Here is a 23,866-nt window from a genome sequence, read left to right on the forward strand (position 1 = left end):
AGAAGATCTTTCTGATCTATCATCTCTCATGTAGTACGAATGATCTAGAGCTTGACAAAAGCGCAACAAGATTTTAATTTATCAAGGCTCTCGGTGCAACTTGTGAAGGAAGATAAATTTATGGATATTGGGTATAAAATCATTACCCGTTGTCAGGAGATTCGCCGCGAATTGTTTTGTACTCGTATCCGATATTTTAATAACCTTACATCGATTGTAAGAAGATACATTAATATATTGAATCCCTGCGTGTGTAGCCATTTCCGTTAGAGATGGTGAGTAGGAAAACCAGAAAGAAACGATGGTGACGCAAGTCCGATCGAACAAAATCACATGATTCTAGATTCGGCGAATGCATTTGTCGCCGATACAGGTCTAAATATTTATATATTACACAAAAAGATGACATTGTATCGACGTTTAATATTATCTTTCACCGTTAAAACTGTGCACAACGTCTTCGGACGGGACGCGATTTCAGAAATGTAACAAAAGAGAAAAATAAATGCTGTTTAGAGAACTATAAAATCAATTTCAAGTCTCTTTCATTTTTATACACCGTCTCATCTGAAAATATTACAATCCGAACACAGATATTTAGAATAATAAATAGCTAAAACTATATTCTCAACTACATTTGCGTAATTGCGCGGAAAGTAATCAGATATCAATTTTTGTTAAATAAATATTACTATCTTACGATTGAAATATTTAATTATTTTTATAGTCTACGATGCTTGAAAAATGTAATAACAGAATAAATTCCAAAATTTTTGAAGTTTTTCGTAATATTTTGAGAGGTGACACATACTTAAGTTCTTAAAATAGACATGATTTCTTATAATAAGATAATGAAATGGGAGATAACGTTTTGAAACCGGTTTCTACTTGCAAAGTGGAAGCCGACTCTCTCGTTCAATTTCTCTCACAGAATTATTAAGAATAAGTCGCGATATATGCGTATGAAAAATCTTTTATTGAAAAATGTTCTTTCACGCTACAACGTCAGTGTACCTTCGTCTATGTAACTTTTTATAACAGTACAAAAATTGCATTTTTTACAAGTTGCCCCAGCTTACTTATGACTAAGGTATCCCGGCTAGCAATCTGACGAAGGGTCTTATTACGACTTATCTAATATTATCCGGAAAAGCTGCGGCAAAACGTGAACACTAGTACTCCAGCGGGACGAGAGCACCCCGCGTACAAGAAAAAAAGCGTCTCGCGGCGTGCTTTCCGGTCGCGCGACGCGCTTTCTTTAAAGTAAAATCAGTCGCTATGACGTACCGGTTCTATACTTATCCACATTGGATCTAATTACCATTTGCTATCCGGGTCTCGTCGTGAATATCTTTAGCCGGAAACTCGCATCGTCTTGTCCTCGAAATCATAATCGAGGAAAATCATTCCAACAATCTATTATTACTACTACTGCAATCCATCAGCAGCACAATTCCTAAACAGTCGATAATTACTGCAAGTCTACTCCGGCCAAAGAATAATCCGCGAAGGTTTTACCCAAGTACATATCTACTTTCGTACCTACTATCCTGAACCGAGGTCAACGAGCGGATAACAGAACGCGACGAGCGTGGTACATTTTATCGCTATCCAAATTAGAATAGCCAGAGAAACTCGATATGAATGTAACGAGTCAAGCAAATAAAATGTTCACACATGTGCAAATAATCGGCAAACTGGAAAATCGCAAGGAGTTACAAATATAAATCGTTAGTAGTTTACATACTAATAGAATTGATATTGCATTAAGAGAGGCGAAGTAATAGGTCCATTACTTCTCCATTACTACTTCATTAATATGCAAGTACAGATTTTTTTAAATGGAAAAATTTCGTGTTTTAGTTCATTTTTTGGTGGACTTTGTTATCATTGTGGTCATTACTTCGATGACTGTCAAATTTTTGCATTTTTTAATAACCAAAATGCAAAACGTGCATTTTATATTTATTATTAACATCTATCTTATACTGAGAGACAACGCTTCTTTTACAATTACTCGAAGTGTTTGTTTCCTATACATAGGATGCATATTAGTCTCCTTGTGATTCTCTACTTTGCGATCAAACGTTTCAGTCAAATATCTCGCCGATTTGTTTATCCGTTCGTCTTCGCTCGTTCGCGCGCGTAATCAGTCATCTTCGCGCTTTCACAAAATCACGTAACAAACCGCCGCCGACAGTTAATTTTGAGCAAGACAGGCGTCCATCGATCCTGACAGAGATTGTGCAAAGTACTAAGTACATACGTTTATACTAGTCTGTAAAGCTCACACAAACAACAATGATGATGATGATGGATTAATAATCGATCGGCAGAAAATTAACATAACGGCGGCTTCCTCGGCAGGATTGATTATATCATTGTTTCTCTTCCTTTTTCCGTTTTCTCTTTTTTCCTTTCCTTAGCTCAGATCGCTATATGTATATGCGGATAAAATCTCTTCGCATCCTTTATTATAATTCAGGTCCTGCCTTTGTCAGTTGAAGATTAGATGCTGCGCTTTCGATTAGATGAAATATATAAGTAGTAATTCTACGATGAATGAAATTCCTGATGTCGCTTAGGAGCAGTCTTTGAGCTTTTTCACTTGCGTTCTCGCTCGAATCGCTTTGCTTATTGCGTGTGTGACGTGGCGAATATAAAAATGGATATGTGTATGTGTAAAATATGTGTGTATCTGCGAGTGTGTACGTGTCTCTGTGTACAAGATGTGAATTGTATACGAGTGTGTCGCCCCATATAATTCTGATAATGTGTGTATGTGTGTAGATTTAATGTACAATTAATTAACTATACTGGTAGAAATTAGAAACTTATCGTTTGACTAGCTTTTGATCGTTTCTCTTGGAATTCGTGGAGTGACCTCGCAATATATATGTATATAACCGATCGGATACAGTTTTAGTGCTATTGCCGCTGATCGAGTAAAAGATACTGCGTGTATGAAACGAAATGATGATTAAGTATGGTAATCCCCCTTCAGTGTGTTTACGATTATCACTAAATATAGACAATTCTTATAGTTTTTACGTAGCAGGATACTCCTGGATTCGAGAAATCACCGCGCGATCTTACACATATTATCCTCTAGCAGAATATAATTGTTACAATAATCACTAATATAATATATACTAATTAACTAATTTTCACCTTGTTCCGTTTTTCATTCGCCTTTTTTTTAAATCTCTTTAATCCTAGTATTCTGTCTCGCGGGTTCGCTAATTCTTAATTATTTTGACAAGTTTTTCCTTTTCTTCGCAGTCTTCTCCAATTATTCTATTCACGCGCGCACAAGATCCATGCGAACGGAAGGGACAGTGAAGCATTCCAAGATAATCTAAATATCGACGGATCGTGGCGCGTGAATTATTCAGTCTTTCATTATATATATATTTTTTCCTTACTTCACGATTAATTGGTTATTATTCGCTAGTGTTATGCAATTTAATAAATTTAATTTTCTGCTTGCACGAAAAAATATTATGCTACGTTACTCGCGACGCTACTTTTACACATGCTAAATAGATTAGATACGATGTATGCTTATAATTTAAAGCCACAGATTTCGATGTCGCGCCGTAACGTACAGCGCCAGTCTACCTCCTCGAAATTTCGCTGCTACTTTATAATATCAAATTTCTACACTTCATACGTTTACTCATTCCCTCTTCACGATGTGAAGACTTCACGTAAGGCCTTTAATATCCATTATTGAATATTTACTTGCTTACAGCTTGTTTACAGCTTACAAAAACAAGAAAACAGAAAAAATGTATAAAATCCGTCAATCAAATTGAAAAATTCACGAGATCTGTGCGCCAACTACAAAGCATACACGCCGCCGCACGTTGGCCGTACGTTCTCGGTACAGATTGAGATTAAGTTTCAAAAGTATGCGCAGATTAACTTATGCGACAAAGCGGCAATCCTTTAAGTATGCTCATTCTCTAGACGGAGTATAGTAATAGTAAAGAGCGACAGTAACGGTAATGAGTGATAGTAGCGATGATAGTAATGGAAATAGTGATAGTGATAGAATAGTAATAATAGTGTAGCGATAATAGTAGTAGGAGCAATAGTAGCGCTAGTAATAGTGATGTTGATAGTAATAATAATAAAAATATAGTAATAATAATATAGTAATAATAATAAAAAGAAGTAAAATCAGTCAAGTTATTAAAAGGGAATTATAATTACGTTACTATAACGTTTCTTCGCAGCGCTTAAAATCAGACGAATTCCATTTTATCATAAAATGGATAACACAAAAAATAATATTGCAGAACATCGCATGGTGATGTAAATGTTATTATTTTTTTCACCTTTCTTCCCTCGTATTTTATATTGATTTAAAATTTCTTTCTCTCTTTCTGACTCATAAAATTCTATTATACGCGCGCGTGTATATGCGTGTTGTGTATACATATATATACTTTTTCTTATATAATATCTTTATATACGGTTGCAGCAAATAATCGAGGAAAGAATCTATCTTTCTAATAACATTTGGCTTGCCAAATTCTGTCAATTAAATAATACAATTGCATTTCTCTCAAATGTAATAAAAAATGTGTGTACATGTAAAGTGTTTCGAGCGTCAAAGAAAAACTTATCTTTATCTCTCCCTCCCAGAATGTCGCACATTTCGGACATTTTTCTTTTTTCCATTTGGTTGGACATTAAAGCGTAAGTGTGTGTACACGCGAATATTTGCATACAAAAAAAATATGCGTCGTCTCCATTGCAGAGTATCACTTTAAAACGATGACTCAAATACGTTTGCCAAAACACGAGCGAGCGCGAGATAGATGACTCGCGCTTTGGCAAACAGAATTTTCCTTCCGATTTTCAGAGGTCAAAAATCCGAAAAGGGTTTTACGAGACTTACTCGAAAATCCCGAAGCACGAATATGGAAGATTAGGCTTCGCCGAATCCACCGAGCGCTTGTTCAGTCATTCTCAAGCAAAGAGATTCCAGGCGAGAATTTATTTCCGGTTCCGTCGTCTCGTTTGTCCCATTGGCAGAGTGTCCTACGAAATGATCACGCGGTGCACTGTACGCGCGTTGTAACGTTTTTTGTAATTGCTGTAACGGACAAAATCGAAGCCGTGTTAATAAACGGAATGTATCGTTGGTCTTAAAAATTTTTTAAAAACAGATTCTTTTCTTTACCTCCATGCTAGTCTCTTGCAAACTCTGTCTCTTCTCGGTCGTATGTACCGTGCGCAAGTTACTCGTATTCACATTACTCATATTCTGACTCTGATTCTGATTATTTTGCAAATACGGTGTAGATATACTGTTTCTATGCGAAGCAATCATAAACTGGTTATGTGAATGGGTATTGTGAATGTGGTTCAGATTCAAACTCGGCTTCCTGTTGTGTTGCTGTGGATTTCCATATCTCCTGTTATTATACCCATAATTATGCTGCCACCTAAAAAATTTCATGTTTATGTCGATCATGTAATTTACTCATATTTATAAACACGATATTTTCTATTAAGAATGATCTATGTTTTGACTTACTTCGGAGTCGGTCGCGGATTGCCAAGTCGACTGCGCCATTGTTGCACTTTCTCCTTCTGATTCGAGGTGAAACAATCATGTTGCAACACCTTTTCCAAAATGTTGACATATGCACACAAAATACCGTCCTCGACGCTTTCCAAAGCCAGTCTACTACACACTAAAAGGAGAAACCATACAATAACGGTATGTCTTTCAATTTTTTCGCGCTTTATTCGAATTTTGACAATGAAATTAGAAAATTCAGTCTGTGTGTACGTACATTTCCCAAGCACTTTTGTGAACTGTGCAGGAATATCTTGCGGATCGCTCTCTTGACTCGGCTTCATAGGTGTGGCCAGAATAGTTTTAAGTTCCTCCATCGTGTTAATGAGCAGCGATGGGCTCTGTGGGAATGAATTGTTTTGCATACCGTCGCGGGCACTAGGTTGTACCAAACCTTTTTCCAGATTTACAAGCGTGTTGTATCGCTGTTGCAGTTTAGCGATAGAGAGAGCTAGCTTGTGCCTAGCACCTTTCGTAACCCCTTGCTCCGCTAATTGATCCTCCGTTAATTGCAGCATATCTTCATAACTCATGTTAGCAAACAAATAACTGTATTTATGAAGTCGTAATGTTTTAAGCCATAATTGTACATCTAAAATAAAAAAACGATTTATAATTAGATCCCGATCTTATTCATGAAAATGAAAGTATAATTAGTTACAAATAGCTAAAAAAAGAATATAATTAAGACTCTAGTTTAAAAAATATACTCTCATACAAAACACAAAGAGATACTTCAAAACATCACATACTGGAAAATGTAACCTTTTCTTGCTATCTCACATACACTATTGATCAATAAAATAATGAAAATAGTATTTAAACCAACCTCTCATGCCACTCGCGAGCGAACGATTCGAAGCATCATCCAAACGACCCTCGCTACCACTACTTGCACAGGAACTCTGCGGGCTTAGTGGACCCAAACCAATAATATTGCCTGTATATAAACATAAGTTATTTAAAGTGCGCTAATACACATAACGTACATTTTATTTAAATATGAAATATAAATGAAAATTACTGGCGTGATCTCCAGAGACACTAAAGCTCCGTGGCTTATGTCTACATGAAGTATTCGTGTTATTGGTACGGTCGACAACTTCGAGGTGATGCGGCGGCACTACCGGTGGGGTCAAGCTATTCGAACGACGTTGACGGTTAGCGGATACAGGAAAATGGAAAGTAAATGTCCCGCCTGGTTGCGTATTGAACAGATTTGACTGTTCATTGTGCTGTTTGGAGTTCCTCTGCCATGGGGTGTCCCATCTTATGATACAGAAAAATCAAATTTAGGAACATTTTGCAGATAAGAGAATATTGTCACCATTGATATTTAGAGATGAGCAAACAAGATTTTTTTGACGTCGAATCAAATTAATGAAACAAATTTTAATCAACAATGTAATTGTTATTAAATAATTGTAATATATAAATAATAGAAGATTTCTATATAATAAAAAATAATATTAATTATATATAATATAAATAATATAAATAATTTTGATTCAAATCCTAAAGATTCAAATTCGAATAAAATATTATTTAATTTGTACTCAAAATAGTTCACACATCTCTATTGATATCACACTGTGCCAGTTTGATTTACCTCATTGAAGCATTTGGATAATCTTCAAAACTGGTAACTGGTGGTGTACTGCTAATACGATCCTCCAGATCTCTGAGCCATTGAGTTAAAAGTCGTCTGTCTTGACCAGTTATGGCTGGGTGTATCAGAGTGTAGCTTAAAAGTTGCTGTGTCTGTTCCGTGTATTGTCCCGTGCTCACACAATGGTTTACTAATTCTGGTATCGCTACCAGATAGCTGTTCTTGCACTCAATATTCCCAGGTTTCAACAGGGGCAAATGCGTCAAGAGCTGATTGATTGCGATCTCCGTCGACTCCATTGACAATGAGTTGATGTAATCTGCAATACAAAATATCTTATCACTGACTTGTCTGCTATATAAATATGATATATCAAATTACACCTCCTTAAGTTCTTAAACACAAGAACGTAAACAATGTAATTACTTGGATTATTGGCGTTTATCTCCTTGGTGTCCAATTCTGCCACAGAGTGCAGAGAGTGTTCTATAGCCTGTGAGAGAAACCTTGCCTGTACCGCGGGTATGATACGCAGCAATGCATAAAGAACAACTGTCTGTTCGCATTCGTTCCATTGGGAAAACACGCGAGTGAGCTCGCCGACCTGTTCATTAAAGGGAGTTGCGGATGTCCACTTCATCTTGGATCACGTTAGAAATTTTCTCTAATGCGATGTCTCGACTGCTCAAACTGGACGCACAGCAGTCGTGCTCACAGCCTTCAAGTAGCTGACAAATGCCAGTATTCTGCTGATAAAAACAAAAGAAATCGAAACTTTGTTTGTTTTATTTAAACTCCCTTTGTTTTATTTAAAGCCTGTTCTTTGTCGCTGCTGCACTGGTGCAATAAGTTAGAATAAGACAAATATTTTTTCTCATTCTAACTTATTGCACCGATACAGCAGTGCAGATGTCAAGAACAAACCTTTAAATCACTTACTTATGAGTTATGTTTTCATAAGAAATACAAAAAGAACATAAACAGAAGTATAAACAGCAAAAATTGTTCTGATATCTAAATGGAATTTCATGTATTGTAATATTTTTTATGTAAACTCTAATACTACTTTCTAATTTTAAAAGCCATGTGTGTAAATAATTGATTTTACACTTTTTTATCTAGCAACTGAAAATTGTGGCAACTTCGAATTAAAATTACGATTTACCATTAACTTTTTTTCAGGTAAATCAAATCCGCTTTATCTATTAAAATAAAGCCTATATGGCTAATAAAAAGAAGTAGCTTTGAAAATCTCACAAGAAACCGCGATTACGTATGCTCACGAAAGTTCGTGTTTTAAAGCTGAATTGATCTTAAAATAAATTTGACAAATAAAAGTTTTCTTTGTCAATGCGACGCGAAAATTCGGAAACGTCGACGCGTCATTTGCAATGAGATATGTGCGTTGCCATGCCGCTTCTCCCTCGAATCTCGTCCCGGAAATTCATCGGAGTCTCCGTCGCGAACGACCTTCGTCGCGCGCGCGCGCGCGCGAGGGAGATAACACGTCGGTGAAGGCGAACGCTCGTTCCGTCGTCGCGTCGAGAAATCATCGGCCGGGGATCATTATCTTGTCATCTCGTCAACGCGCTGATATGCGGAATCCGAGGTATCGCACCTACGTCGCGACACCTAACCTCAAAGCCGCATCGCGGTGCACGTACTCCGATAAGAGAATTCCGCGCTGAGGTCAAGTTTGTTTACCCCGCGCGCGATGCGCGTGTGTATTTATAGCCGCCTTTCCTGCTGCGATTCGTTCGGCGGTGCAATGGCATCGCGCGCGCGCGCGCGCGCGCGCGCGAGAGAGAGAGAGAGAGAGAGAGAGAGAGAGAGAGAGAGAGAGAGAGAGAGAGAGAGAGAGAGAGAGAGAGAGAGAAAGAGAAGCGATGTGGTGGGTGGCAGTGGGGGATGGGAACGGACGGCGCCTCACGAGAGAGAAAGCCGATAAGATGTCTCCGCTTCCTTTTTTTTTTCCTTCTTGCCGCCGAAAAAGCATCGGCGTCGGCGTCGCGCCGCCGGAAATCTCGACGATCAGAAACTTGACCTGCTCGTGGTCAGAAAATCCGCAACCCCGGCGTCAGGGACCGACATCGGGTTTGCCCTTGTCAACGCCGCCGTGTGCCTGCTTGCTTATTTGCCTGCCTGCCTGCGTGCGTGCGTGCGTGCGTGCGTCGCACGCGTCGACGTCACGAACGAGAAAGAGAGAAACAGCAAAAGAGCGAGCGAGAGAGAGGGGGGAAGAGAGAGACACGGCGATGCGAAACGTACACACGTTTCGATGGGGGTGGGGACGGGAAACGAAGGGACGAAAACATGGGAGGACGGAAGAGATCCCCCGCCGGGAGAAAAAAGATCGAGAGAGATCGATTGTCGAAATGGATCCCGAAATAAACGAACGATGATAACAGCGACGGCGACGGCGACGGCGACGGCGACGACGCGAGACAAGGACTGTCGCCACCGCGGAGCTGCTCCGTCGCCGAGGAATGCACCGTGGCGGCGATACATCCCTCGATGACGGAGCGGATAGAGCAGTACGCCGCTCACTTCGCACGGTTCGGGCAAGCACACGATCTTTTCCCTCCTCTCCTCCTCATCCACTTCCTCCGCCTCCTCATCGCGATCCTTCCCGCGGTCAAGTGCACTCGATAATTACCGCGAAAGTGGGTCCAACAAGAGACAAGTGTCCGCGCTCCTTCCTCTCCGGTGCGACGGCGACGACGCACACTTTACAGCATTTTACTCCGGTGTCCCGAACGGGAGAGAAACATCCATCCACCATGCGGAGCGATGGGACTACGTGACCACACTGTTCCGCCGCAGTGATGCCAGGCCGATCAAGTGCTCCGCCGTCCGCTCGGCCTCGCTCAGCGGCGTTACGCGACCGTGGATTGGTAGCCGCCCGGCGCGTCACGTCACGCAGCCCGCCGGCCAATCGCGACTCGCTCACGGGCGCGGTTCGTTTGTCGCGCGACGTGAGTGCGTCGACCCGCGCGCAGCTTCACTCCGAATGGTTCGCTATTATCGCAGCCAGTCGCGTTGGCATCGCGATAATCGAATTCCATTGAATTCGTCTTGAAAAGCTGTGCTTCTCGTCTCGGACGGCAGAGAGATTCGGAATTCCTCGCATTTTTGAAAAGAGCGTTGCAAATTATGTGCAAACAATGTATAATTTGTAAAAAAATAATTTAAAGTCATAAACATTTTTGTTATATAATTAAAAATAAATTTTATATTCTATAACATTAAAGAAATGTGCTCTTATACATATATATAGTTTCACCTCGATCATCTTTATCGATGTCTCGATTTTTTTGTTTAAAAGTTGGGCATTAAAGGTATTATTAAATATAAGATAGTGACAAATTCGTGTATCTTGTTTGTGTGATAAAGTAACGATAAGCATAGATTAAAATAAAACTCAATAAATATAGAAAATCGAGTTTATGAGAGGAAAATTATACAAAACTTATATATAAAGCGTTAGAAATTACTTCATTAAAATGCACCAGAAGAGTGTGGAGGCAAACGTGCGGATTCGCATTATAATCATGTTGAGTTAACGATGATAAATTGGTACAAAAATCGTTTGCTCTTCGGCTAATTATCTGTTAATTGGAAAGACAAGATCAGCAAATAATTTGTCAATTTGAAAACAATTTTGTATAATTGCTATTTATCATAGTTTTTTATCGTTCGACTCTAAAGTCTTTCAAGGCTGAGAATAACTTTTTTATATTATACTACGTTTCTATGACTATTATCCGGTTATCTAAAGGATAAAGTAAACGTTTCCATAATGTTATTAAGTTTGTATCAGCCAAATCCAAACGGCATTCGCCTCCTTTTATGTTTACGTTTGAACGTGACCTTTACTTGGAAAGCGTTCAAAATTCCCAAAACGTGACTTTTACGAGATTTCTTTATGTATCTTTTTAATTTGCCTCTGTACTATACGTAGGTATATATACTTGGGATATTATAACTCGATACTTCACTCTGCTATTTTGCTCAAATCTATTTTACACGAAATATATTTTATTATACTTTCTCACTAATATTTTATTTAAGAATTTTACTTCTGACATGCACATATTCATTTTAACGACTTTTTAATTTCTATAAATATAGATTAACTTTAATTTCGATCTAATTTATTTCTTTATTTTGAAATCTTTAAAAATTATAAAAAGATAAATAAGAAAAAGCAAGTTAAATCAATAAAAAATAATATACATTGGTAAAAAGGAGCATCTGTAAGGATTCTTCTCTAAGAAAATTTTTTAGAACTTTTTTATCATATTGACCTTTAAATAAGTATGTAGCAAATTCGAACAGAATAGCATGACTAAAGGCTGGTTGTTCCAAATATGTGTCTATGTATTTAAGAAAAAAAAATGAAGATAGACCCATACTTATTTGATAGGTAAGTTTACCAAAAGGTTGGAACCGATCCTAAAAGATTTATTTTAATACTTTCATCAAAAAATAAATTAAATGTAAATATCTCAGGTTTTGTTTAGTGTAACTGCACACAAATCTATGTTATTGTTGCTCTCAAATTTATTAAAAGGGTACAAATAAAGAGCTAAGAATGGTTCACATATGCTGCTTCAGTTAACTTATATTGCACTTGTCGATACACATTTACTAAATTATGCATACATACTCACATTCTCTTAATTTTCTTGACAAATATATTTGCCACTGAGGTCAATTTATTAACGTTCCATCTACAAGAAAAATTATGTGTACAAAATGATGTTTATGATTTACACTTATGTAAACTCAACAATTGTCGTGAATAAGATTTAATGCAAAATATGTGGACTAAATAATCAGAGAGGGTGACGTAAATATGAAATAAAATCTGAAATTTTTTTCCTTTTGCAAAATAGGAACCGTACCATATTCACGAAATGTTGACGGTCACTTATCACAAAATGGATCAGCGTCAACGGTGCTTGCCTACAGCGCAAACAAGTCGGGCACTAATCAAGAATCTCTTGTAATTGACAACAAGTTAAAAAATTATAATAATTTATAAGAGATCCTATGTGTTAGATTGTTTCCTTAATGTATTAAACGCTACTTGGTGTTAATTATTTGAACATTATTGTTGAACATTGTGCTCCGTCAATCCATCGCTCTCGGTGACAAGAGCTCGTTCCAGAATAACACGACCCTCCTTGTAACGTTGTTGCTCGTCCGTCGCAAATTCGTACACCCACCCGAGCTTAGCATCACAGTTTTTGCAGCTGACATCTCGTACCATGTGGCGACCTGTCAGCATCACTCTATCCTGAACCTCACTGTATATCACAACAAAGAGTTGAATTTTAAAAAGTATAAACATTGTGCAAATATGAATTTAATATTTATGATGTACATATTTTAATTTTAAGATAGTTTTAATCTTTATCAGACAATTTATTTATAATGCAAACAGGCAAGCATGATCCATCAAATCTCCTAATTATTCCAACTAGTTTTATATATATTTTAATTAATATGCATTAAATTAATAATATTTAAATAAATACAATTAATGTGTATTTGATTATATTTTAAAAGCTTTTAAGTTTGACAGACTTTGCTTGCCTAGATAAGGGTTAAGTAGATAGTGATTTGACTCTATCATAGAACATAAAGAGACTATAAACCGTACAGAGAAAGAATAGTCGAAAAGACTGCGATTCAACATAAATGTTTTATAAATAGATAAGGTCTGAAAAGATGCAAATACAATGACGCAAACCGTTTGGCGAAAACTCTTGTCGAAAATTTATCTTACGCGAACGTTTTTTGCAACAAGGCAAAAGGGACAAAGGATTGTACCTGTAATTCAGGTTGACGACTTTGTTGAAGAGGAAAGCGCGTCCCGTGGCACCCGTGAAGCGTGTGCTCACGAGCTGCGACCTGTTAGTGAGATTTGTGTCGCAGGAAGCGCAAGAGAACAGGCGACTGCCACCGATGTGCTCAAGGAATATCACTCCCATCTCGAAAAGCCAAGCACTTGAACTATCTATTATGAATCGAGCGTTCCGTGTGATCGAGCGTCGTTTATTTTATCTCTGGTGAATCGATACGTCAAGGGAAAACAAGAGTCACACAACTGTCAATGCTGCCATACTGCTCGTCTATCTCTTTTCCTCCCTGTCGCTTGCATGTGTGTGCATGCTGCGTACGCCTGCCCGCCTGGCCAAGTGGCCAAATGTGTATACCAACAGTCGGGACTAGAGTGGGGAGAAGTGTTGTTTTGATGGTATACCGTGGATCGTCGGAGTGTGATAGAGGCGAAACTCACAGCGCGAGATATGACGAGCGAACAAAACGAGATACTTGACTCACGACAAAGACGACAAAGCTGCGACAATTTAATACAAATATAAGTATAAATTAATCAACGAAACTGTAATTTTTTAACTGACAGTGTGTAAATGTTTATACACGCAAAATATTGACATTCAATCCGGAAGTACCCGACTTTGGAACCGCGGGAACAACTTCAGGTAGGTATCCGTAAAACTGTGAGATTTGAATTATAAACTCGGAAATAAGTATAAATAATCATGAAGTGTACATAATTGATAAATGTTTGGTAAATTACGTTTTTGATTCTACTCGCCTCTATTATGTATATTTTTATATAAATATATTAACTATATCTAAAAATATAATTATATATAATTTTAACGTATTGTCATCCGAAAAAATTTATAAATAGAAATTAATGCTTATAATTTATCTATATTTATTTTATTAATATAATTAAAAATACATACATATAAATTACCAAGCATGCATATTTAATAATTGTATTTTTAATCACACAGAAATGTGATTAAAAATTATAGATCTGATATTATAGATCTTATTTATATTTCAATTTATATTATTTATAAAAAAGAAGTAAACAAATCCTTACAAATAATAAAATAATGCATGTTGTATCATTACATATTTTGGATAAAATTTTGGAAAAAAATCTAACAATTAAAAAAAATTAATTATGTCATTTATGTTATATAAATTGTAACATTATATACATTGCTGCAAAAATATTTAATATTTTTTTAATTATAAATAAAATAATCATCAAGTGTGTGACACATTAAAACCATTACAAATAACAAAAATATTACATCAAAATATCATATCTTTATTATTCATATATAAATGTGGTATATAATATGTACACGTATATAGATTCATGTAAATTATACATTCTTTTAAAGCTAGGTACATAGATGTTTTGTGCAGTAAAATTCGACATTCTCCCCTGAATTCGTGAAATGATTGATCTTTATACATTGGCAACTAAGCCTGATTATAAAGTTCTGCAGCAAGACAGTGTCTCAAACTGCCATAGGTACAAATGTAAAAGCCAAAATACGGTCAGAAGAGCGAAACGAATCGAAAATATATTGTTGGTCGGTTGTTTAATCACTTATATTCATATTTCTTCAAGGCACATTTGAAATATAATCAGTACATTCTTTTGCAAACTACGGAGAAACTTATTAACATTACATAATGTTACATAACGTTACAAAACGTTACATTCTTCCTACCATTTCACAAAGAGCTCACAAAGTTAAATCGTTAATAAAATTACAGTTTTATATACATAAGTATATAGAAAAAGAGAAAAATAGAAAATGTTTATATATATGTTACAGAGAGAAAGAGAATATGAGAGAAAAAGAGAAAAGAAAAATCATTAGAAAAATATAAAATATTAAAAACTCCTTTTTAGCCGAAATCACAGACAGGTCTCTTACTTTCTCAAATAGAGCACAAAGTCGCATCCTCTGGTCTTAAGCTAAATGTACATATATATATATATATAAGATATATATATATAAATATTATAAATATACATTCACATATGTAGGTAGTCTTATGATTCTATTACATGCATACACGAATACACGCGTATTTCAATACATAGAGATAATCATCTAACATGCACTCGTGTATATATCTGAAAACCTATAAACATTTAAACTTACACGTGTAACTACGCGTCTATTAGCGTGTATGCATGTATAATATATAAACAGTGGTCGCATATATATCCATATTTTGATTATACCCTTTTTTTATGTTCAAGTCGCGTAACGTAAAGGATATTCCACACATCTCGTATCTGTATATAATACTGCACCTATACCTATGTACACCGAATGCTGATCAAATATAATAAAAAGTAAAGTAAAATATATTTTCACTCGTATGTATTATCAGAAATAATAATAAAAGTTCTTCTCGAATGTTATACACTTTACGTCTAATAAAATCACTCGATCATGCCAATTCACATATGCGACTTTGTATACAAAAAAAGCAACAAGTTAAGAAAATAAGATGCATATAAATATTCTATAAAAAATAGAATAATGTACAAATCCTTGAGTGTTTATATCCTGTTCTACTCATTTAACTCAATCCATCTTCGTATAGTCGTAAACGTCACAGCTTCACGTTATCTAATCAGATTTATTGTTGGCATTATTATGATTTATAGAATTTCTATAAAGATTTTAACAAGGAATAGATAAAAGAAAAGCATGAAGAATTAAACTATGAAATTAAAGGTCTTAATTATCGTGAACTTAGTAACACAATAAAATAAGAACTATTTAAATTAAAATAATGAATTACGCTAGTTAACTATTTTATGTACAATTAAGATAAACGTAAATAAAATATCTTTTCCAAACCGTAATATTAGAGATTGACTTTTGACAAAATAAACTGTAATAAAAAGATATCCTTTACCTTTGTATCTTTTGATAAAACTGTTATTTTAAATTAAAAAACACATCCCTCATATACTGATTAATGGAATAATCTATAGCAGTCATAATATTAATATTTGTAATAGTAAATATTAACAATAAAGATATTAACAATAATTCATTATGTTATTGACCGTAGTATCATTAATAACAGCACTTGAAAAAGTATGTTTTAATAGTCCCCGATAATAGGAAACTATATGGAGAAAACTTAATAAAGTTTTGGTTTTTATAGGACAACCTTACATAATTAAGCGTTATTTTTGGTAAGTTTTGTTCTATTGGCGGCAACCGTTGCAAGACATGCTAGAGCTTCAAGATCTGGAGATGCGCACCAAGCTATCAATATGCAAAATATTAAATTCTTATCAATGGAATTTCGACAGTTACAGAAAAAGAAAGTATATTTTGTATATTTACTGCGACTATAATAAAATTACCATTCATATAAATAAATTATATATTAATACGTAAATAACATTACCTTATTTAAAAAATTTATAACTTACATTTATTTTGTTCTTGATCCTCCGAGTGTTTGGTGATATTTATTGCCGCAGTATTTCGCGTGATGCTTTGCTTTCGCGCTTTCCGTTTCTGACTTCCAACAAGATGGGCTTTCTCTAATTCCTCGCAATTCTCATTTATTATACTAACTTTTTGAGTTTGACCATTTGTCTGACCAGCAGAAGATGAATTATTTTGATGTTTTTTATTAGTTGAAGAATTAAACTTTTGCAAAATTTTCTTTTTTTTCGTACGCTGTTGTTTCTTTTTTTCTTGAAATTCCTCTAAACTCAGAGACGGTAATGCCTCAATCTTTTTTTCTAAATTAAAGTCTCTGTAAAAATATGTATATAATGGATAAAAATAAAAGTAAGATATAAAAAAGAGATATTATATTATTTATTCATGAATGTTTCCAAAGAACATACTCAGCTCGAAATCTTTTATGTGCCGTCCAAGGTCCATAATCCACTTGATCTTCAGCTCCTTCAGTTTCTGTGTCTTCAGGTTTAGAAGCTTCCATTTTTCCTTCAGCACTGAATATATTTTCGAATTATTTTTATGTGTAAAAGATAATTGTATGACTTAAAAAACCCTAAAATATTAATAAATAAGTTACCTCTCTACGAGATGTTCTAAATCTCCGCGAGAACTGTTTCCTCCCTCACTACTTAAGGAATCTGTTTTTTCACTAACATTTGAAGAAATAGAGTTTCTTCTTTCATTTGAATGTTCATCATGTCTAGAACAATAAAGGATGCATATCTTAATAATATAGGAGAGTTAGCTAATGTATTTTTTAAATTAAGTTAAAGTTAATGGCTACGTTCAACAGAAAAAGTATTGGAAATGTTATAAAATACGATTGTTTCTTGTTATTTGATCTAAATGTATAAACCAATCATAAATGTTATAACAGTTGTAAACCTGCTTTAAAAATAGAAATGTTAAAAATTGCATTAACAAAAAACTAACTCGGTTAAGTTAGGTTATGATTAAACTAACTTTCATTATAAAAATATTGAAAAGTTTTATATTAAATTAGAAATCGTAATTGCCGTAATTTTTAAAAACTAGATTACTCTAAATATTATAGCAACAATTACAATCATGGATCATAGAATAAATTTAATATTATTCGTATATTAGATTTACAAGAAATAACAAAGAAATATTGATTTTTTTAATGAGAATGCATTTTAGATAAAGTTTTAATTTAGGAAAACATTAATTAAATAAAGTTTATTTTAATATTTTAAAATTGTGTAGTTAAAATTAAAAATTAACTTTTTAAAAAATATTAAAAATTATTTTAAAAGTTAATGATTTTTTAACTTTGATTTTTAAATGTTTTATTTGTTATCCTCTGCATAGAATAATGGTAATACAGACTACAAAATTGTGTGTTGTATATATTTTATAATATCTTAAGATAAAACTTTTAATTACCTACCCATGATTTCCAATTGTTCGTCTTCGTTTGGTCTGTTGGCCCGAGGGACCAATGTTTTGTTCGGCAAGGAATTTTTGGTAACGTAAACCTTTACATGTTCTCTCACTACGAAAATTATTCTCCTCTTGTTGTGTATGCGTTGTCATAAAATTATTTATTGTATGTTTCTCATCTTCTATGATCTAAAATAAATTTTTAATCAATTACTGTATACACATATCAACAAATATAACATTGCATTATTTCAATATTTTATATTTTCATAAACAAATTGAATCTTACCGTTTCGTGCTGTTCGTTGTTATTTGATTCAGCTCTTTTTCTTTTCTTTTCGCCAAAGAGATCTGTCTTGCAATCCCTTTTCTGATCATCTTGGAAAGGTGATTCTGTATACCTCTTTTTAGGTGGCTTCGGTGGAACAGAATCATTTTCAATACCATTAACAATCTCGTCAGATGTCTCTGACTTTTGAGGAGTAAAAAGAGAACTGAGCCCACCGATCTGCGACTCGTCTGCTAATTTGCCTGGCTGAATTGATTGTCCGTCCCGTCTGTCTGATTTTGTATAATCGGAAGACTCATATTCAGATTTGACACTATCTGTGGATTGCACACCGCTACTCAACTCTTGTTTCTTGTTGGTAGGCCTAGTATTTAAAGTACGTAGCGGAGGTGCTGGTAATTTGTACCATTTGAAGTCAGGATTTGCATTTAAAAATGCATCTTTGTACTGAAAAAAAATTATGCTGTGATATCCATGTCCAATACAGGTTTAGTTAAAACAGTTTTATTCTTGATGGTACAACTTTGTTCAAGATAATTAACTCCTTAATTTTTCATGTAATTGTCCTTACTTCCTGTGCAAGATTTGTGTAGGAACGTTTCTGATCAGGATGAAGGGTTGCCCACCATTCACCCAAGACCCTGGTGACTGCCCTATTCTCCAAGTGTGGAAAGCCAGATCGTACAGAACCACGGTGTCTCTTGCAAAAAATCAGGAATGCGTTCATGGGACGTCTCGCATGATGGGCTGGTTCCCTGGTTTCACGTGATTCCTATTCATTTACATAACACATACATATTATTATATAATAATAAATATATAAAAACACTATAAACATATAATAAAAAATGTGTAATAAATTCATGTCATTTTTTTATTTAAATAGATTTAAATTTGTGAACATATATTTATAGTATGTTCAAATAAACTTTGCAATAACTGTAAGAAAAACATTTAACATAAATTGCATGCGCCTTACAATGGCTTTTTAAATAAAAAAAAAAATTTTATACGACTTATTTCACTCAGAAATAAAGGGAAAGAGGCCACAGAAAAAATAAATACAGTTCATTTTTAATGAGAATTGTTAAAACAAGAAATCGGTCTTCACGCAGTTCAGATTCAACTTTATTTGTTTCAACGAAATATTTACGTCATAAACGTATCCTAAATCTTTGTCGATCAATGACTACCAATATTCTCAATGCATTAATTATTTGCACGATCAAACCAGAATATTCTATCCAACACGTTTGACAAGTGTCCAGACAAAAATGCGCCGTTCCCTGCATAAGGAAACATCTATGATGTGTATCATCAAGTTTTGCATCATAGCCGTAAGTAATAGCCATGTTGCTGTGTGTAGGTGAAGCCTTTAAAGTGATACAGCCTTAAAGTGACACAGTTTGTCAGTATCTCGGAATATGTTGCATATCTCCGCCCGCTCGACATTGATCCAGTCGCGCGCGCGGATCCATGTTGGCCGATCGCGACACGAGAGGAGAAAAAGAAAGGACACGAAGCCGGGAGAGAACCAGACCCGATCCCCCCGATCGGCCGAAAATAAACGAGAAAGTTCTCTCGTGCACGCGAAATGGATCGTAATGCATGTAGAATCGCATAGACACGTCCCGCAGCGCGCGACCGTGTGAATGGGAAGCGAGCGAGTGAGGTAGATCCTCGTCCGCTCGGCCAATTATTTATCCGTGATTGCGAGCGCCCCGCGGTCGAAAATCCCCTGGTGCTTCCTCGCTTCCACGGCACGGAGCTCCTGCTCCTCCTCCTCCTCCTCCTCCTCCTCCTCCCTCTCTCTCTCTCTCTCTTTCCCAAGTGCAAATCATGCCGTCGCCGCGCCGTCGTCGTCGCGCTTATCCGCGCGATGACACGATGTTTTGTGTAACAGGGACAAACAGCGCTGCACGAACGGCATGCGTCGATGATGTAGCGTTAACGGCAATTAACGGCTCGAGAAAGAAAACGCGATCGCCCCGCAATAGATTCGACGAAGTGTTAAAAGGAGGTATCACTCGACGAGGCGAGGCGAGGCGAGGCGAAGTGAGGCGAGGTTCCCGATGATCAAACGGGACTTCCGGGGCGAGAAAGTGAATCGCGAGCCCTCGGCTAGAGATTTCTCGCGCAGAAAATTCCTCTCTCTCTCTCTCTCTCTCCTATCTCGGATCGTCGATCTCGCAACGTTCTCGCTGAAACGTCTGTCCCTCCCTTGGCGGACTGTCGCATATGTTGTGCAAAATCGCATGTAACAAAATTGCGACGCGACCGCCCCGGAAACGGCTCATCTCTGTCTCTCTCTCTTTTTTTTTTCTTTCCGTCTCTCTCGTTTCCCTCGTGCCAGATTTCTCGCACGAGCGTCCACGAGGAATTCCCGCGGGGCGAAAAACTGTAAAGAAAGAGGGAAAGAGACAAATGGAACCCGTTCGACGGGAATTCGAGCTGTCACACACGTCGAACGGGAGACTCGCGTCGAAACGAAAGCACTATTGTGAGCGCTGCACCGCTGCGCTGCTCCGTGTTGCGCTCGGCTTCGATTGCAACCGTCAGCAGAGATTCGCGTTTTTCCGAGTGTGGCCGATTGTCGCGCGGATAAGGGGAAAAAAAAAAAGAAAAAACGACGGCTCTCGAAGACCGTCGTCGGCTGGGACACCTTATCGGACACTCACGTCGCGCATCTTGGGACGCGATCGCGCACTGACAGCTGCTCGGCTGGCCGATGTAAATACGGCGAACCGACTGCGCGATCTCTTGAATGAAGATTGCGTGCGATCATACGGGAATGCGCGGCGCGGCGAAGGGGGAGACGTTATCCTGGGGATATACGATCGTCGTCGCCTCGCCGACGATGTGACGAGTCACGGCGACGTCACGTCGCTTCCGTCCTCGCTCCTCCTTCTTCGTCGTCGTTGTTGTCTCGCGGTCGCAATCGCATCCGCCGATATCGCCGCGACGACGATGACGACGATGACGACGACGACGTTGAACGGTAGAAAGGCGAATCGTATTTGTCAACTTTTTGACACAAAAGCGACGCGCCGCGACGCCCCCGCGCCCGTCCCGTCCCGCGGGAACGACGACACCCCGCAGTCGGGAGGAAATCCGCGCCGTTCGTATACACGCTCACCTTGCGCTGTTGCTCGTTGGCAGCCATTGCTGATTTCACTTGACAATTCACTCAGCGGCGCATGATACGGCGGACAAGACGAGGAACAGATAAAGGCCCGTTCTACACTGACGTTACCGAGCCGCACAACAGTCACGACTGGTCGCGCGCTCTCTCTCTCTCTCTCTTTTTTCTCTCTCTCCCTCTCGCCCACCGGCGCTCGCTGCTTCTCTTCGTCCTTCTCGCACTACCCTGCATGCGCCAGCGCTGCCACCCTCCCCCACCCTCCTCCAACCGTTCTCGTCACACGCTCGCAACACCGACGCGCACGCTTGATACACGGCGGCCGCACTCAGCCCACGTGAGAGAGAAAATTCTCCTTGGGATACAGCGTGTGACGTTCACTCGATCGCCGTTTCCCTCTCTCTCTCTCCCTCTCTCTCTTTACTCGTTTCTCTCTCGCTTCGCGTTATTATCACCTTCGAGCTGCGTTTCTCGCAGCGTAAAACGAAAACGTCACGCGCATCGGATGGATGATGATCTTCGCCGACGGGCTCTTCAATGAAACGTCGCGCGACCGGCGACGTCACGGGCGCGTCTCGCCGCAGCGGATTCTCGCGCACCATCGTCCTCGTCGTCCGAGCGATTCGGCGATTTCGCGGATTCACGTCCGCGTTCAAATGTCGACCGCGCGCGCGGAGGTGCCTTCGAATCGTCGCGCGCCCCCGCGGCCACGCGAAACTCCCTAGATCGAGCGCGTGCGCGCGCGCGCGCCGCATCAGCTGATCGCCATGCGCAACGTCGTCGACGCACAGCTGTCGCGTTCGGATGAGATTGTCAAATTTAGAGTCGCCGTTCGCCCGACTCCCCCTCGGTAAATTTAGTCGTCGGGCGCGGTAGGGCGAGGGGCGAAGGGAGCGGATGAATCATTTTTTCGGACGCTCTTGAGAAAAAATAAATTACAATGGAATATATTGCGTTTTTTTTACCTCTCTGTCTATTACTTTGTCTTCTCGATTGAAATATCAGTTCCCCCAGTAAGGGGAGGAGGGGTACAGCTGGGAAAATTGGCTTCGGGCGAAACAGATTAACAAGACGTGTTTATTATGTGGTTTAATCGCGTTGACTCGAAATATTGATGATAGATCAATAATCTCGTGTGACGAAAGAATTGTGTTATACATACAAAATATACGTCACGCGCTGTATATGTATACGCATCTCTATTGTCTCGGGAAAGAGCAAGGTTCGAGATTAATGGAGGTCGGTTGGCGATTTCACGGCGACGTCGAAACCGCCGACCGTAGTGCGCGCTGGGCGTAATATTTAAAAATAAAAGGTTAAAAATAGTGTTGTTCACGAAAAAAAACATGGTATTCTTATGCTTTTTAACACAGGTCAGTGACGATAATGACGATAACGACGGAATAATTCGGCATGCAACTTGTTTTTCTTTCTTTAAGCTTTACTTTACGTTAGAGCTCCTTTAATTCATGCTTCGATCTCAACAGAACACTTAGATATTTCACAAAAAAATATATCTCCGCACTTGTGCGGATGCTCAACGGTTTACATTTACAACTCTGAGATAATATTATCACGATAACGCACGTGCTGAAATAAAGAAATCCCCGATAATCGGGCAAAATTGAAATTATCGTGCATTTATTTCAGCTATAAATAAAGGAATATTTATCAGTTGGTCCATAATATGTGTCTATGTATTTGTTCTCTATATGTATAGAGAATCATAGCCCGCACGTGCGGCTATGAATATAATATATAAGTAATATGGCACGTATTTTTTTTTTCTTGGACATCTTCCTTCGAGCGCGCGATATAATTCTTTTCGTACATATTTACATTCTGTTCGCCACATATGTATAGATAGCGAGGCACGAACGGTACGATAAATATTTAAGCTTGTTTCTGCTCAGGCGATTACGCTCGTCCGATTGTCATTTGTGATAATACACTTATGTCTACCTATATATGCCTTCTTTGTTGATTATATTCGTTTCATAATTGTGTTTTGAGCTGACAATGAAACAATAATATGCAGACGAATGTGCAAGCGTACATGCAAAAGAATAATTTGTTTTGATGTGGTGGAAAATAATTTTTTGTACTGAAAATATTTGATGTGCGTGAGAAAATAAATTTTAATTTGTTATTTTTTGTAATATTTTTTGTAATATTAGTACTTTTGAGAGAATATTTATTGAAGTGACGCTAGAAATTTATAATGGCAGTCGATAACGTAGGAATTTTTTGCTCATTTATTGATCGACTGCGTTCGAATAGGAATTTACCCGTAAATTATACCCATACGGTAAAATATAATGAGATATAATCAGGTATCTTTGTGCTTACAATTTTAAATTAATTTAAATTAACTATCTTATTGTGAGATTTATAGAATTCTATAGGACATGATTAATCTTTGGAATATTTGCATATAATATGGTCGGTATTACAGGTTTTTTACTTTATGATAAAC

At 37.5% G+C, this 23,866-nt stretch overlaps 3 protein-coding genes across 5 annotated transcripts; all 3 read right to left on the reverse strand.

Moving 5' to 3' along the window:
* Positions 1-955: 955 nt before the first annotated feature.
* Positions 956-11,611, reverse strand: LOC105829340 (protein Smaug homolog 1). 2 transcript variants are annotated; one of them, XM_012668102.3, is made up of 9 exons: positions 9,862-11,611; positions 7,632-7,951; positions 7,206-7,524; positions 6,621-6,865; positions 6,426-6,536; positions 5,814-6,188; positions 5,552-5,711; positions 5,195-5,459; positions 956-5,107 (listed from the first exon to the last, which is right to left on the reverse strand). In XM_012668102.3, exons 2-9 carry the CDS (start codon positions 7,843-7,845, stop codon positions 4,940-4,942), a joined length of 1,857 nt encoding a protein of 618 aa, XP_012523556.1. In that variant the 5' UTR covers positions 7,846-7,951; positions 9,862-11,611; the 3' UTR covers positions 956-4,939. The 2 variants fall into 2 exon arrangements, with proteins under 2 accessions (XP_012523556.1, XP_012523557.1); XM_012668103.3 differs by having other exon boundaries at positions 7,632-7,954.
* Positions 11,612-11,809: 198 nt separating this feature from the next.
* LOC105829342 (protein yippee-like 5) lies at positions 11,810-13,419 on the reverse strand. Its single transcript, XM_012668106.3, has 2 exons — positions 13,044-13,419; positions 11,810-12,517 (listed from the first exon to the last, which is right to left on the reverse strand). Exons 1-2 carry the CDS (start codon positions 13,202-13,204, stop codon positions 12,319-12,321), a joined length of 360 nt encoding a protein of 119 aa, XP_012523560.1. The 5' UTR covers positions 13,205-13,419; the 3' UTR covers positions 11,810-12,318.
* Positions 13,420-14,346: 927 nt separating this feature from the next.
* On the reverse strand, positions 14,347-21,619 carry LOC105829341 (HMG box transcription factor BBX). Of its 2 annotated transcripts, none has more exons than XM_012668105.3 (8): positions 21,388-21,619; positions 18,823-19,023; positions 18,252-18,698; positions 17,970-18,151; positions 17,136-17,258; positions 16,945-17,052; positions 16,519-16,850; positions 14,347-16,348 (listed from the first exon to the last, which is right to left on the reverse strand). In XM_012668105.3, the coding sequence occupies exons 1-8, from the start codon at positions 21,412-21,414 to the stop codon at positions 16,260-16,262; spliced, it is 1,509 nt and encodes a 502-aa protein (XP_012523559.1). In that variant the 5' UTR covers positions 21,415-21,619; the 3' UTR covers positions 14,347-16,259. The 2 variants fall into 2 exon arrangements, with proteins under 2 accessions (XP_012523559.1, XP_036140246.1); XM_036284353.1 differs by lacking the exon at positions 21,388-21,619 and adding an exon at positions 20,930-21,371.
* Positions 21,620-23,866: the final 2,247 nt, after the last annotated feature.

Source organism: Monomorium pharaonis, chromosome 3 (genome assembly GCF_013373865.1).
Source record: "Monomorium pharaonis isolate MP-MQ-018 chromosome 3, ASM1337386v2, whole genome shotgun sequence".
Lineage (NCBI taxonomy): Eukaryota > Metazoa > Arthropoda > Insecta > Hymenoptera > Formicidae > Monomorium > Monomorium pharaonis.

What these genes read in the sequence shown, in the direction of transcription:
- LOC105829342 (XM_012668106.3), bottom strand. Translation starts at nt 13,204, where the DNA reads ATGGGAGTGATATTCCTTGAGCACATCGGTGGCAGTCGCCTGTTCTCT. An exon ending in GTCGTCAACCTGAATTACAG is followed by an intron (nt 12,518 to 13,043) that starts GTACAATCCTTT and finishes TGTGATATACAG; the next exon opens with TGAGGTTCAGGATAGAGTGA.
- LOC105829341 (XM_012668105.3), bottom strand. Translation starts at nt 21,414, where the DNA reads ATGGCTGCCAACGAGCAACAGCGCAAG. An exon ending in ACAACGAACAGCACGAAACG is followed by an intron (nt 18,152 to 18,251) that starts GTAAGATTCAAT and finishes AATTTATTTTAG; the next exon opens with ATCATAGAAGATGAGAAACA. An exon ending in CATAAAAGATTTCGAGCTGA is followed by an intron (nt 16,851 to 16,944) that starts GTATGTTCTTTG and finishes ATATTTTTACAG; the next exon opens with AGACTTTAATTTAGAAAAAA.
- LOC105829340 (XM_012668102.3), bottom strand. Translation starts at nt 7,845, where the DNA reads ATGAAGTGGACATCCGCAACTCCCTTTAATGAACAGGTCGGCGAGCTC. An exon ending in CACAAAAGTGCTTGGGAAAT is followed by an intron (nt 5,712 to 5,813) that starts GTACGTACACAC and finishes TTCTCCTTTTAG; the next exon opens with TGTGTAGTAGACTGGCTTTG. An exon ending in TGCAAGAGACTAGCATGGAG is followed by an intron (nt 5,108 to 5,194) that starts GTAAAGAAAAGA and finishes TGTCCGTTACAG; the next exon opens with CAATTACAAAAAACGTTACA.